Source organism: Danio rerio, chromosome 25 (genome assembly GCF_052040795.2).
Source record: "Danio rerio strain M-AB ecotype USA chromosome 25, GRCz13ab, whole genome shotgun sequence".
NCBI lineage: Eukaryota > Metazoa > Chordata > Actinopteri > Cypriniformes > Danionidae > Danio > Danio rerio.
The window spans coordinates 18096405-18109551 of record NC_141045.1 but is presented as its reverse complement, the minus strand read 5'-3'; the positions used below and the strand labels follow the sequence as shown (position 1 = coordinate 18109551).

The 13147-nt window shown below is 31.2% G+C and overlaps 1 protein-coding gene and 1 long non-coding RNA gene across 11 annotated transcripts in view; one reads left to right on the top strand and one right to left on the bottom strand.

Moving 5' to 3' along the window:
• Window positions 1–591: 591 nt before the first annotated feature.
• The window catches only part of ferry3 (FERRY endosomal RAB5 effector complex subunit 3), a 90310-nt gene continuing 77754 nt past the window's right edge, over window positions 592–13147 (bottom strand). For 8 of the 10 annotated variants that reach the window (XM_087311146.1, XM_087311147.1, XM_087311150.1 and 5 more), the window contains 4 exons: window positions 12896–13098; window positions 6602–6659; window positions 3990–4057; window positions 599–1547 (listed from right to left, as the gene is read on the bottom strand). In XM_087311146.1, coding sequence (XP_087167272.1) covers window positions 1455–1547; window positions 3990–4057; window positions 6602–6659; window positions 12896–13098 — 422 coding nt within the window. In that variant the 3' untranslated portion in view covers window positions 599–1454. 10 annotated transcript variants of the gene reach the window in all.
• Window positions 7879–13041, top strand: LOC147830850 (uncharacterized). Its single transcript, XR_015526418.1, has 2 exons — window positions 7879–7928; window positions 9990–13041. It is a non-coding gene; the product is annotated as an uncharacterized LOC147830850 (long non-coding RNA).

Sequence of the window (13147 nt, the reverse complement as noted above, 5' to 3'; positions counted from 1 at the left end):
TTAATCACTATTATCATATATATTATTATCACATATATGTTATGTTTTAACCTAAATAATAGCACTTTTGCATATTTGTTATACAGTAAATATAATCATGTAAATATAATTTGACAAACGCATGACTTAATTTTGTAAATAATATTTACAGTTTAAATAATTTTAATATATTACACAGATTTCAAATATTTTTTAAATTATTAATTTATTTGTTTTTAGTAATTTACTTTTTGGCATTTTATTCCAAAATATAAAAGTATTGTTTATTTGACAGTTCTTGCTTATTAAATGTTTTATGTTATAATTAATATTAGCAACAGAAGCAGTCCATTTTAATACGTGAATTCCCTTTTTACTCATAATTCACAATATAATAATGTAAATGTCATAGTTTTATGGTAATTAATATAAATTAACATTACATATAATACATATTTTGAAGTTAATGTTAGCTATAAGCTTAAAACATAACATTTGAAATATATTTAAAAACATTTATGTATTGCTTCATTCACTCATTTATATTATAAATGCACACAGTAGACTTGCAATTAAACTAATCTAAACCAGTCAAATGCAAAACTAACTTGATGAAGAGCACTGTATTTACAAAGCATTGACATTTAGCAAATAAACACGTAATTAGCATGTCAGCAGTATCAGACAAAAGGCTAATACAGATGCAAATGCTTTAACCCCTACTTCATATGTTAATATCCTCATTAGGAGAAAACCCAACAAAAGACTTAACAGTAAGTAGCTGATATGCTTATTTTGTTAGTAGATGCTCATAAAAAAATATTTTTTTTTGTGTGTGTATATATATATATATATATATATATATATATATATATATATATATATATATATATATATATATATATATATTTATTTATTTATTTATTTATTTTAAACTTCCTTACTGGCCTAATCAATGTTATCACAGTTCAAAAACATGACGCAAACAGGTTTGATTTACAATGAAAACACGATACAGTTTTCAAATGCCCCACTTTCCAAAGATTACGCAGTTCAAATATAACTGCACACATGCCAAGGCTTACAACTGGCACCTAATACACAAACACATGCTAAATCACTTAGAAAGCTTGGAAGGATGGTTTCGTTTGACATTTGGAATCAGCAGCTTTGGTTACCTTAAACTACGTGTAAAACGCCACCGGATACAGCGCCACCTGCTGTCTGTGGAGAGAAAACACGACACCTGGGGGGCCGAGGAAAGGTGTCGACTGCAATGCAGCACCACAACACAGCTTGTGTTGGCATTACCGGTTTCTAATGCGGCAGGAGCGAAAACCTCAACATTTGTCGGTGGAATCATCAGAATTATGGTGTGTCAATCAAAACAGCTTATGATTTTTCTGGAAATTAGGAAGCTAAATTGATGAGGTGTGCTTCGTATTTCCAGTTACATGACTTTTTTTGTGGTTTGTTTAGCGTTTGGATGTTAGTGTGAGCGTGGAGGAGACTCTGAAGATCTGAGGAAGCATGTTGCTCAGCTGGTAAAACATCTCTTCTGAGATACTCTGAGGATAGAAGAGACAGATTTGAGATTTAAAAACAGTAAATCACAGCAAGATAAATAAGCAGTCATAAATTTTTGCTTTTTTAACATGTTGCCAAAAAAAAGCTACATCTGTTTATTTTTTTCTTAAAATAATTTTTATTGACAGGGTTGAAAACTGTTTCAACAGATGATAACAGTAAGAAAAGTTTATTAAGCAGTAACAATTAAGATGTTTTATTATTATTTTTAATTAATTGTTTTTTTAAATTAATTTCCATATTTCTTTTTGTTTTATTCAATCATATAGTTTTACTTAGCACATTTTGCTTTAGTTTTATTAATTTTGTTTTTGTTGCTTTCATTCTTACTTTTAACATGCTTATGTTTTTTCATATTTAATTCAAATATTGGATTTATATTTAGTTATAAAGTATTATTAAAAAAAGTCTATGATTTTTATTTTATTGTAGTTTTAATTAAGTAAATTCCGCTTTTTTTGCTTTTTTGCTTAAGTTTAAACTAAATAGTGAATTACAACAAGCAAAATAAGCAGTCATTAAAATCTTTAGGGTTCGTACTTTTGGCACAAAAAAAGAATAAGCTGTTTAGTACACACACGCACGCACACACGCACGCACGCAAACACACACACACACACACATATATATATATATATATATATATATATATATATATATATATATATATATATATATATATATATATATATATATATATATATATTAACACAAATAATGACAGTTTAAAAATTTCTTGAGCAGTAAAAATATTAAGACGTTTTATAATAAGGTTGCATTAGTTTTTATTTTGTGTATCTTTTTTTGTATTTGTATTTTTTTATAATATGTAGAATTTTAGTTTGACTTTAGAACCTTTTGCTTTGTTTTATTCTCTTTAAGTGATTTTCTTGGTAAAATTTGATATAAATTTTAGATCTAAATTTTGTTATAAAGGGTTATTAAAAGGGTATATGTTTTTATTTTAGTTTTAATTTAGTAAAATTCAGCTTTTTTATTTTGTGTAACTTTACAGTACACATGCTTAATCAACTAATGAAAAATGTTTGAAAATAAAATAAAGTAGATATTATTTTAAGTTGAATATTCCTGTTTTTATTATATCGAAACAGTAGAGAAAATAAGTATTGAACACGCCACTAATTTTCTAAGAAAACATATATATATATACAATACTTATTTTCTCTACTGTTTCGATATAATAAAAACAGGAATATTCAACTTAAAATAATATCTACTTTATTTTATTTTCAAACATTTTTATACGTTGTTATAATATATTAGTTTGTTTCCCTGGATATTGGTAACAACCAGAGAAATCCATATAAGTAAGCTAAACTAATTAGATTACAAATGAAGTTTTGTGTAATAAAATGAAATGACACAGGGAAAAAGTATTGAACACATGAAGAAAGGGAGGTGTAGAAAGGTAGTAAAGCCCAGACAGTAGCTGAAATCTCTCAATAGTTCTTCAGCAACCCTCTGCCCTTCGTCAGTGTAAATTAATATCAGCTGCTTCAGTCCAACATTTACATTAGCTGGATGAAGATGAAACCTGGATGGACATTTCAGCATTCCCTCAAACGATTTCAGAGAAAGAAAATCAAGCAGTGAAATGGCCTAGTCAATCACCTAACTTGAATCCAATGGAAAATACAAATTTACGATCAGATTTGATAGACGAGACTCACAGAACCATCAAGATTTTTACACTCTGTTGAAGTCTAAAAAAATAAATAAATCACACCTGAGCAACTCATGTGACTTCATTCATGTGACTTCATTAGGAAAAGTGCCTTTAAGCTGCCATCACAAAAAAATCATTTTATATAAAGTATTAAATACGATTCAGTAGTTCAGTTCTTTCTCCTTGAGTCATTTCATTGTTATTACACATTACTCATTTTTCAGATTAAAAAAAAATGAATACTTGTATTGTTTGTTTGTTTGTTTGTTTTTTACCAAAATCTGGTTCAATTCCAGGACAACAGGTCCTTTAGAAATATTATGACCAGGAAAAAACATGGCAAATTATACCTATTTTCCCTGCTGTATATTAACCAAATAAATGCAGTCTTCGTTAAACTGGATACATATAATTCATATATAAAAACTTTTAAACAGTAGTGCTTATATTTAACAGTGTAAATACACAGTGCGTGAGTGACATTTAGACAACAGGGTTTAGTTTAGGGGAGTTATTTTGAAAGGTGCTAAACAGTAAAATGAGCAGCTGTAAATGTGAAGAGTCGCCTGAGCCTGTAAGCATGTGTCAAACGATGGACACCATTGTTTAACAATACACACGGTATTATCGTTGTATTTATTCCATTCCAGCAAATAACCAGCGCATTTCCTGAACAGTTCCTCACTTAGGAGACAAAAAATACACTTTCTGTACTGTCAAACAGGTTAAAACCTACCTGTGGAACAAGAAACTGAACAGTTCGGGAGATTCCGCCATCCCACGAGGCCATTTCCATCATAAAACCTAAAAAAAGAAAGACAAAACCGGTCTTACATATTGTATTTCAGCCATTATTTCCAAACTTAGATGATTTTAGAATAACAGACAAAATGAACTGATTAAACTATTTATATTGATGCTTTTAAAAGTGAATAAATTTCCCTTTTTAACCATTTGTTTTGTCTGTAGGAGAATTGAACTTGAATTTGTTTTCAAATAATATTAAAATAGCAACCAGGTATGATTAATTATTGAAAATGTGTGTTACAAAATTGAACAGGAGAAAACATCCGCATTAATGGCGGCATGGAATCAAAATAGAGATTTGTTTTTAACAGAACAGTGCAGTATTTATTTTAAATGACTAATAATGCCGCATCATTTAATTCATTTATATTCCATCATAATCTTGAACTTGAATAATAAAATATAAAAGACATCAGGATCTCTTCTCTGATGATGCATTTACAGCTATGAGGGCAGGACAATAATTTACATGACATACACCAATAGCAATCCACAACCACCGAACAGCCTGATTTTACAAAGAAACGTAACTATTTTTCATTAACAAAACATTGTCAGAGAAGGGCTAATTCATATGAATTCATACGATTCCTTTCATATGAAAACATAACATTTTTATATAAGTACCCTGAACCCCAACCCTAATCCTCATTAGAGGATCAACTAGATCAGTGGTTCCCAACCTGGGGTCCGCGCCCCCCTAAGGGGGGCGCCAGAGTTCATAGGGGGGGCGCGGGAGAGGATAAGTATTGAGGTAGAAAAAGGCATAAAAATGCTCCACTATTATAAAGGGCTTTGCAATTAATCGAATATCCGATTTAGATTTCGGTTTCAAACGATTATAAAAAAGCATTAATCGAGATAAATGATTATTGCATCATATTTTGCCACGTTCCAGTTGTACACGCTCTTAAATGGCTCTTAAAAGCGCGAAAAAGCTTATGTGTGTGTGTGCAGCACGATCACGCAGTCAGAAGCATATGCGGCCGGTCAGCATTCACTCTCATTCACACACTGAGACGAGCAGAGTAGCGCAGACATCTAGTCATCTTAACGTAAGCACTTTAATGGTCAAATAGGTGTCAAAACGCGGTGTTTAGTGATTATGTACATTAACCCTCATTTGTGTAATAAACAAACGAGTTGAGGATCAAAAGACGTGAAAGAGAAACCATTAAAGAGACAGCGCGAAATATTCCCGCTGCCGCCTGTTTTTATCATTATTAAACAAACATAACGAGAAAACCCTCTAAATAACTGTATGTATACACTTGAAGTCAGAATTATTAGCCCTCTTGAATATTAGCAAACCTTTTCCTGTCCAATTTCTGTTTCATGGAAAGAATATTTTATTAACTTATTTCTAAACATAATAGTTTTGATATCTCATTTCTAATTACTGATTTCTTTTTGTCTTTGCTATAATGACAGCACACATAATATTTTACTAGATATTTTTCAAAATACAACCATTCAGATTAAAGTGCAGTTCAAAGGCTTAATTAGAGTAATAAGGCAAGTCATTATAACGGTAGTTTATTCTGCAGACAATCAAAAATATATATTGCTTAAGGGGGCTTATAATATTGACCTTAAATTGGTTTCAAAATATTTAAACCTTTCTTTATTCTAGCTAAAATAAAACAAATAGAAGAAAAAATATTATAGGAAATGCTGTTAAAATTCCTTGCTCTGTTAAACATAATTTGGGAAATATTTTTTAATTATTTATTTAAAAAAAAATCTCAGGAGCGCTAATAATTTTGACTTTAACTGGCAATGGTTTTGAATAATCGTGATTACAATTATGACCAAAATAATCGTGATTATGATTTTTCCCAAAATCGAGCAGCCCAACTATTATAAATAAAAATCTAAACGCATGCTTAAAATTCCAACATAATAGTGAAAATAATTAAAATAAATAACTTTAAATAATTATTTAAATTTTGCTCACTCGCGCAATCTGCTTGTCAACGTGTCATAAAGGCAAAATCAAAACAAAAATGGCAGACAAACGTAAATGCAGTGATTCTTCAGAGGCGAAGAAAAAGATTATACAGTATGACAAAGCCTACCTAAATTTTGGTTTTATTGAAGGCCAAGACAAGTTAAAACTGATTAATTAATATTTTCTATACATATTACTATATATTAATATTACACAAACACACACACACACACACACACACACACACACACATATATATATATATATATATATATATATATATATATATATATATATACACACACACAGTACATATGTGTGTGCGTCCGTGTGTATTTATATGGTGGGGGGGCTCCAATGTTTGTATATGTTCATGGGGGGGGGCCCCAAAGAAAAAGGTTGGGAACCACTGAACTAGATCATAAAAATTAATAAAGATTAGCCACTAAATCAGAGTTACAAATTTCCGTGAGATTGCGTTTTATAAAATAACATTATGGAAAATCGTAATCAGAATTTGAATAATTATTATATTGATATACTATACTGATATAATAATGTTTTTACACATTGTACAGTTGCATGCGCACCTTTCACACATTTGAAGACCAGCTCAGCACGTTTCAGACACCAGGGAATAGTCATCTCCTGTTCAGAGGAAGAGAAGGAAATGTCAATTCCTGAGATAATATTTAACCAAAAGAGTAACCAGATGCAAACATACCAACCACTCCTTGTAGAGCACAGCTTCTCAAACAGAACTATTTAGATCTTGCATGAATTTTACATGGTTCTTTAACAAAAAAAAAAAGCAATTATTCATTTATCAATTATTAATTTCTTTTCGGCTAAGTCCCTTTGCTAATCTGAGGTCGCCACAGCAGAATGAAACGGCAACTTATCCAGCTTATGTTTTTCGCGGCAGATGCCCTTCCAGCTGCAACCCATCACTGGGAAACAAAAAGCAATTAGTTAACCTAAATTTTAAAAAGTGAGTCGTAACTTGGAACTGTTGACTTAATTAAATTTTTATAATCATGCACAAAGTTTATTTACATAATAATGGGTTAATTCACTTTATTTAAAGGAACCCTGCAATTTCTTTTTGAAAATAAGCTCCACTAGACCTAAAAAAGTTTACCATTTTTGAATCCATTCTGCTGATCTTAGGGTCTGGCAGGAGCAATTTTAGCTTAGCATAAATCATTAAATCGGGTTAGACCATTAGCATCTGAATGGAGTAAAAAATGGTAAAACTCAACTGTTTACCTCCAGGGGAGTTGTAAAATGAATGAATTAATGAATGAACGAATTAAAAATAAGGTAAAGTGGAGACCTCTTTTACATAAAATCAACTAAACAAAGTTTTAAGTAAAGTCAACTAAATGCTTTTTACAGCACACTATCAGAGATGGTTTCCAAATAATTGATAATTTTTCTCTAAATTGATAGATATAAAGTTGTAAATGTGATTATATGTTGTAACTTTTAAAGTCAGTGTTTTGATTTTAGCTAAATCTTGCAATCGTTAAATATATTATTATTACATCTTGCAATTTTTTTATTTCTTAGAACTGCATTTTTATTTCTCACTATTGCAAGTTCATAGGCTTTCTTGTAATTCTAAGATTGTATCTCATAACTGACATACATTTGCAGTTGAGAAAAAATAAAGTTATGTACACGGTAGTCAACAGTTGAACAAAAATGTTTAGCAAATTTGTCCTAAAACAATAAAGGGTGGGGGTGGAGTTTGCATGTTCTCGTGTTCGTATGGGTTTCCTCAGGGTGCTCCGGTTTTCAAAGATGTCCAAAGACAAGTAGAATAGGTGAATTACGTAGGCTAAATTGTCCGTAGTGTATGTGTGTAATTGAAATGGATGGATGTGTATGGATGTTTCCCAGAGATGTTCCCAGGTTGCAGCTGGAAGGGCATATGCTGGATAAGTTGGAGGATCATTCCGCTGTGGCAACCCCAGATTAATAAAGGGACTAAGCTGAAAAGAAAATGAACCCTTTCATATGTTGACTGCTGTATTTTAATATTACAGCTATTTTTTGTTTTGTCACTTAAATTTTTTTTCCTGCGAATATGTCTATATCATTTTTTTATTATTTTTAACTATAGTTTAAAATACTATAGTTTATAGTTTAACTAGTTTAACTATAGTTTAACTATAGTTTTACTTATTTTTTATTTGACTATAATTAATTACCACAGATAAATATAATTGTTTAATAGTTAATATAAGTATAACAATAGATTACAATTCAAATAGTACAGCACATTGCCCACTTCTACAGACATTTGACAATAAAATATTACTGATATTCACAGTAACAATTACTTTACAGACACACATACTAAAAACAAATCCTGTCCGAATAGGGCTTTAAAACCATCCTTGGGCTTTGGCTGGGAGAAAAAACAGTTCCTGTTCAGACAAAAAACATTTCCTGAACACTGAACATTCCTCAACATCTGCCTGTGGTCAGAGAGGCTGTGATTGAGGCTTTCATCTACCCAGAACTACACTGGTCAGTCCAGACGGCCTGGTTTAAAATAGACCATTTCTAAATTAGACCATAGAATTTTGAAGGTTCAGAAAAATAAAAGTAATCTGGTTTGATCCTAAAAAGCTCAAAATAATCAGAGGGCTGCTTTCACATTGGTTATATTTGTCACCTTTGGGTATAAACTAGGTGAATATGGTTCTTTAATTGCTCATTTATCTAGTATAATTTATACTTATTTTAATTTTATCTTAGCATTCAATATAACACTGTAATGCCTTAATGTATTCTCACAATTAAAATGATTGTTTATTTAAAGTCACATGTGACTTTAATAAAAATAAAACGGTTGTAAGTGGAAGCATTTAAGCTGACTTAATGTAATTTTTATAATTATGCACGTTGTTGATTTATATGTATATATAAAACCGTATATATAATAATAGGCTAATAATAATAGGCTATATAATAATAGGTATATATAATAATAGGCTAAATCGTTTTTTTTTAAGTGCCATTAAGTGACTATGTACTTGTTGTCGGAACTTAAAGGAACACTCTTTTTTGGAAATACGCTCATTTAACAAGTGCCCTGATGTTGAATGAACTGTTGAATTTTACCATTACTGAATCAATTTAGTAGATCTCAGAGTCTCAGACATTTAGCTTAGCTTAGCATAAATCATTTAACCAGATTAGATTATTAGCATCATATTAAAAAAATGTTTTAAAAAGATTTTCGACAATTTTCCTATTTAATGCTTAACGAAAATAGCAACTTTTTATTCTCCATCAGTCCTACTATACAATGTAACTACAGAATTTTAAATTGGAGGATTATCTAAAGACTTCTTTTTCAGATGCTAATGGTCTAATCCGATTCAATGATTTATGCTAAGCTTATAGTGCTCCATATTAAAAATGTTTTTTAAAAATTTTATAATTTTCCTATTCAATGCTTTAAACTTCCCTATTTAAACTGTTAATTTTCCATCAGTCCTATAACTGTAGGTTAACTGTGTGTAACTTTAGAATTTTAAATAGAAGAAATTATCTAAAGACTAGAGTTAAACAGTTATACCACTTTATAATCAATTCAGTCAATCTTTGGGTCTGGCAAGAGCACTTTTAGCTTAGTTTAGCATAGATCATTGAATCGTATTGGACCATTAGCATCTGAATGGATGAAAAAACTGTTTGTTTTTTTTAGATAAAAGTCAAAAAACTTTTCCAGTGTACTTTGTATGGGACAGGTTTTTATAGTGTCAATATTGAATATTGAATTTGTTATTTATTTTTACTTTTAGTTATTTAGCATTTTTCTTAATGTTCAGTATAATGTTGTGATGCCTAAATGAACTCTTAAATGATTATTTATTAATACCTTCTTTCATTCATTTTCTTTTTGGCTTAGTCTCTTCATTCATGTCATTAGTCCCCCATACACAGCGGATGCCCTTCCAGCCGCAACCCGTCACTGGCAAACATCCATACACACACTCATACACTATGATTAATTTTAGCATACCCAATTCACCTGTACCGCATGTGTTTGGACTTGTGGGGGAAACCGGAGCACCCAGAGGAAACCCACGTGAACACGGGGAGAACTTCACACAGAAATGCCAACTGACCCAGCCAAGGCTTGAACCAGCGACCTTCTTGCTGTGAGGTGAACGTGCAACCCACTACGCCATCGCGTCACCTGATTATTTATTTATATAATGATATTCTAAAATATATTCATTCATATTATCATTTTGCATAACTGGAAAATAGGTCATGTTTTGAATGGTTAATAAATGACAGTAAGAAAAGTGTGCACAATATTTTCAAAGATACCTAATAATAACAACACAGAGCATGACTGAATAAAAAAGCTTCTTGAGGACAAATATATCAGAAGACATGTGGAGTGCCGCAGGTGGTTCAACTGGAACTGGAACGTTTTGTTTTGCTTGGCTGTTTGTTTGCAAGCACTAGAATAAGATGCCAATGTAAAGGACAAACGCTCCAACAATCCCGCAAAAACATCTAAATGATTGCAGCTGGCAGCGGGATACTCTGGAACACCCTTAGATTGTAGATTGTTATTGGTTCCAGTAATAGAAGAGTCGAGGCTCGGCTGGGTTTTGAACAGGCTACGATATTGGCAACATTCTTAACCACCATTTTTATAGCCACTCCATTCAGAATCGTGTGCAACAGTTTAAAAGTTCAGCCTTTGGGCACTTTCAAGAATCCAGATCTTAAAACAACTTCATGATTTCCTTTACGGATCCTATCAAAATGTAAACTCTAATGTCATATTTATAAAATACTTCAGCGATAAAGATCCTAGTACTTTAAAAAGCATTCAAGTTTTGTAACTTTGAGGTTCATAACAATGATAATTACACACAAAAATGACCATATATACCCAAATAAATTTTATTTGTTTCTTTGAAAATCTTAGATTTTGGGGGATGCCTTTAAAAGAGGCATAGTTCACCTAAAAATGAAAGTTTCATCAGCATTTGCACACTCTTGCATCTTTTATGAACTTCTATAAATTTTTTTTTTTCTGAAAAACGTTGGAAGGCAGCAGCAATTGACTTCTGTAGTGGAAGCTAAAAATACTGAGGAAGTCAATGGTTACAGGTTTCCAACATTTCTCAAAAAAATGTAAAACTGTACAAAAACTGTAAAAAAAGGTAATTCAATCATAACTTTAAGTTAAAAAAAAGCCACCATAACATTATTTATCAATATGTGGCTCTTTTTGGATTCTCGGAAGCTATAGATATTAAAAAAAATTAAAATAGGAAATAAGATGGGACTATTGTTTTTGTTTACATCCCTCAAAATGGTATATTCACTTGTTTATGATGCTGAGATCTTTCTAAAAAAGGGTTTACGGAAATGCAAACATCCTGTTTAAACTACACGCATAAAAGTAAAAGTGTACATCAGAAATTCAATAAGCACAGCATACAGTATCAGTCAGCATTAGTGATTATAATGGATTCTAATTACTTGTCTTTGGAATTAACAATTGTCTGCCTTTTAGTGACTATGCACTTGTTGTCGGGACTTAAAAGAACAGCACATTTTTTTTGGAAATAGGCACATTTTGTTCCCAAAGAGTTTAACAGTTGAGTTATACCATTTTTGAATCCATTCAGCCGATCTCAAGAGTCTCAGAATTTTAGCTTATCTTAGCATAAATCATTGAATCAGATTAGATCATTAGCATCATATTAAAAAAATGTTTTTAAAATTTTTTTGACAATTTTCCTATTTAATGCTTAACGAAAATAGCAACTTTTTATTCTCCATCAGTCCTAGTATACAATGTAACTACAGAATTTTAAATTTTAGGATTATCTAAAGACTTCTTTTTTCAGATGCTAATGGTCTAATCCGATTCAATGGTTTATGCTAAGCTAAAAGTGCTCCTGTTGAATGGATTCAAAAATGTTAAAACTCGACTGTTTGACTCTAAATTATGTCTAAATAAATTAGCCTATTTAAAAAAGGGATGTTCCTTTGTGATGCAACGATGTATAACATTTTCATTTTCTGAAAGTGAACTATCCCTTTATAGCTTGCAACAAATATTTAGTGAAATAACCCTGATTTTCCAATTACGGTACATTAAAACATTTGTCATTCTGACCAACTGTCATTTTACGAGCAAAAAATACTCCAAATTACGATATTTTAATTTGAAATTTGGAAGAAATTTTATCAGACATTTATCAGTGACTATGCACTTTTTAATTAGGACTTAAAGATACATTCCACTTTTTTGGGAAATAGGCTCATTTTAAAAGTCTGCTAGAGTTAAACAGTTAAATTGAACCATTATTGAAGCCATTCAGTTGATCTCAGAGTGTCAGACTTTTAGCGTAGCTTTGCATAAATCACAGAATTAACAAAAATTAACGAAAACAGCAACTTTTCATTCTCCATCAGTCCTAGTACACACTGTAACTACAGAATTTTAAATTGGAAGATTATCTAAACATTAAACTTTTTTTAATGCTAATGGTCTTATCTGATTTAATGATTATGCTAAGCTAAGCTAAAAGTTCTCCTGTTGGACCTGGAGATTGGCTCAATGTTCTGTTAGACCTGGAGATTGGCTCAACTATTTAATTCTAGATTACTTGTAAAATTTGCCTATTTACAAAAAAGTGGAGGATGCTTTAAGATGCAATGATGTATAAAATCAATTTTGTGACCTACAGGTGGTCAAATGCAAATACATTTGTCTGTGTTATGTCAAATTCCCTTATATACAAACAAACCATTCTGGAGCTTGGTACAAAGACTTAATATATGTCAAATGATGGGTAAAAGATATAAAATCATTTATCTGCTCCTACCTCAGACATGTCATGCACCAGCAGCAGTGGGATGGTGATGGTGGTGATGTCATGGGTGCAGCAGACTTTCAAGATGTTCCTCAGACCCATGATGGCCGGGTCTCGGGCTGTGATGTTCCCTGAACGTACATTATCATCCACACAAAGGTGAAACACGATATGAACCTCGGACAGGTTGGAGTGGCGAGTGATGTAGAATTCACCTGAAGAAAAAGAAAAATTACAGCAGTGTTAGGACTGATCAAACAGAGC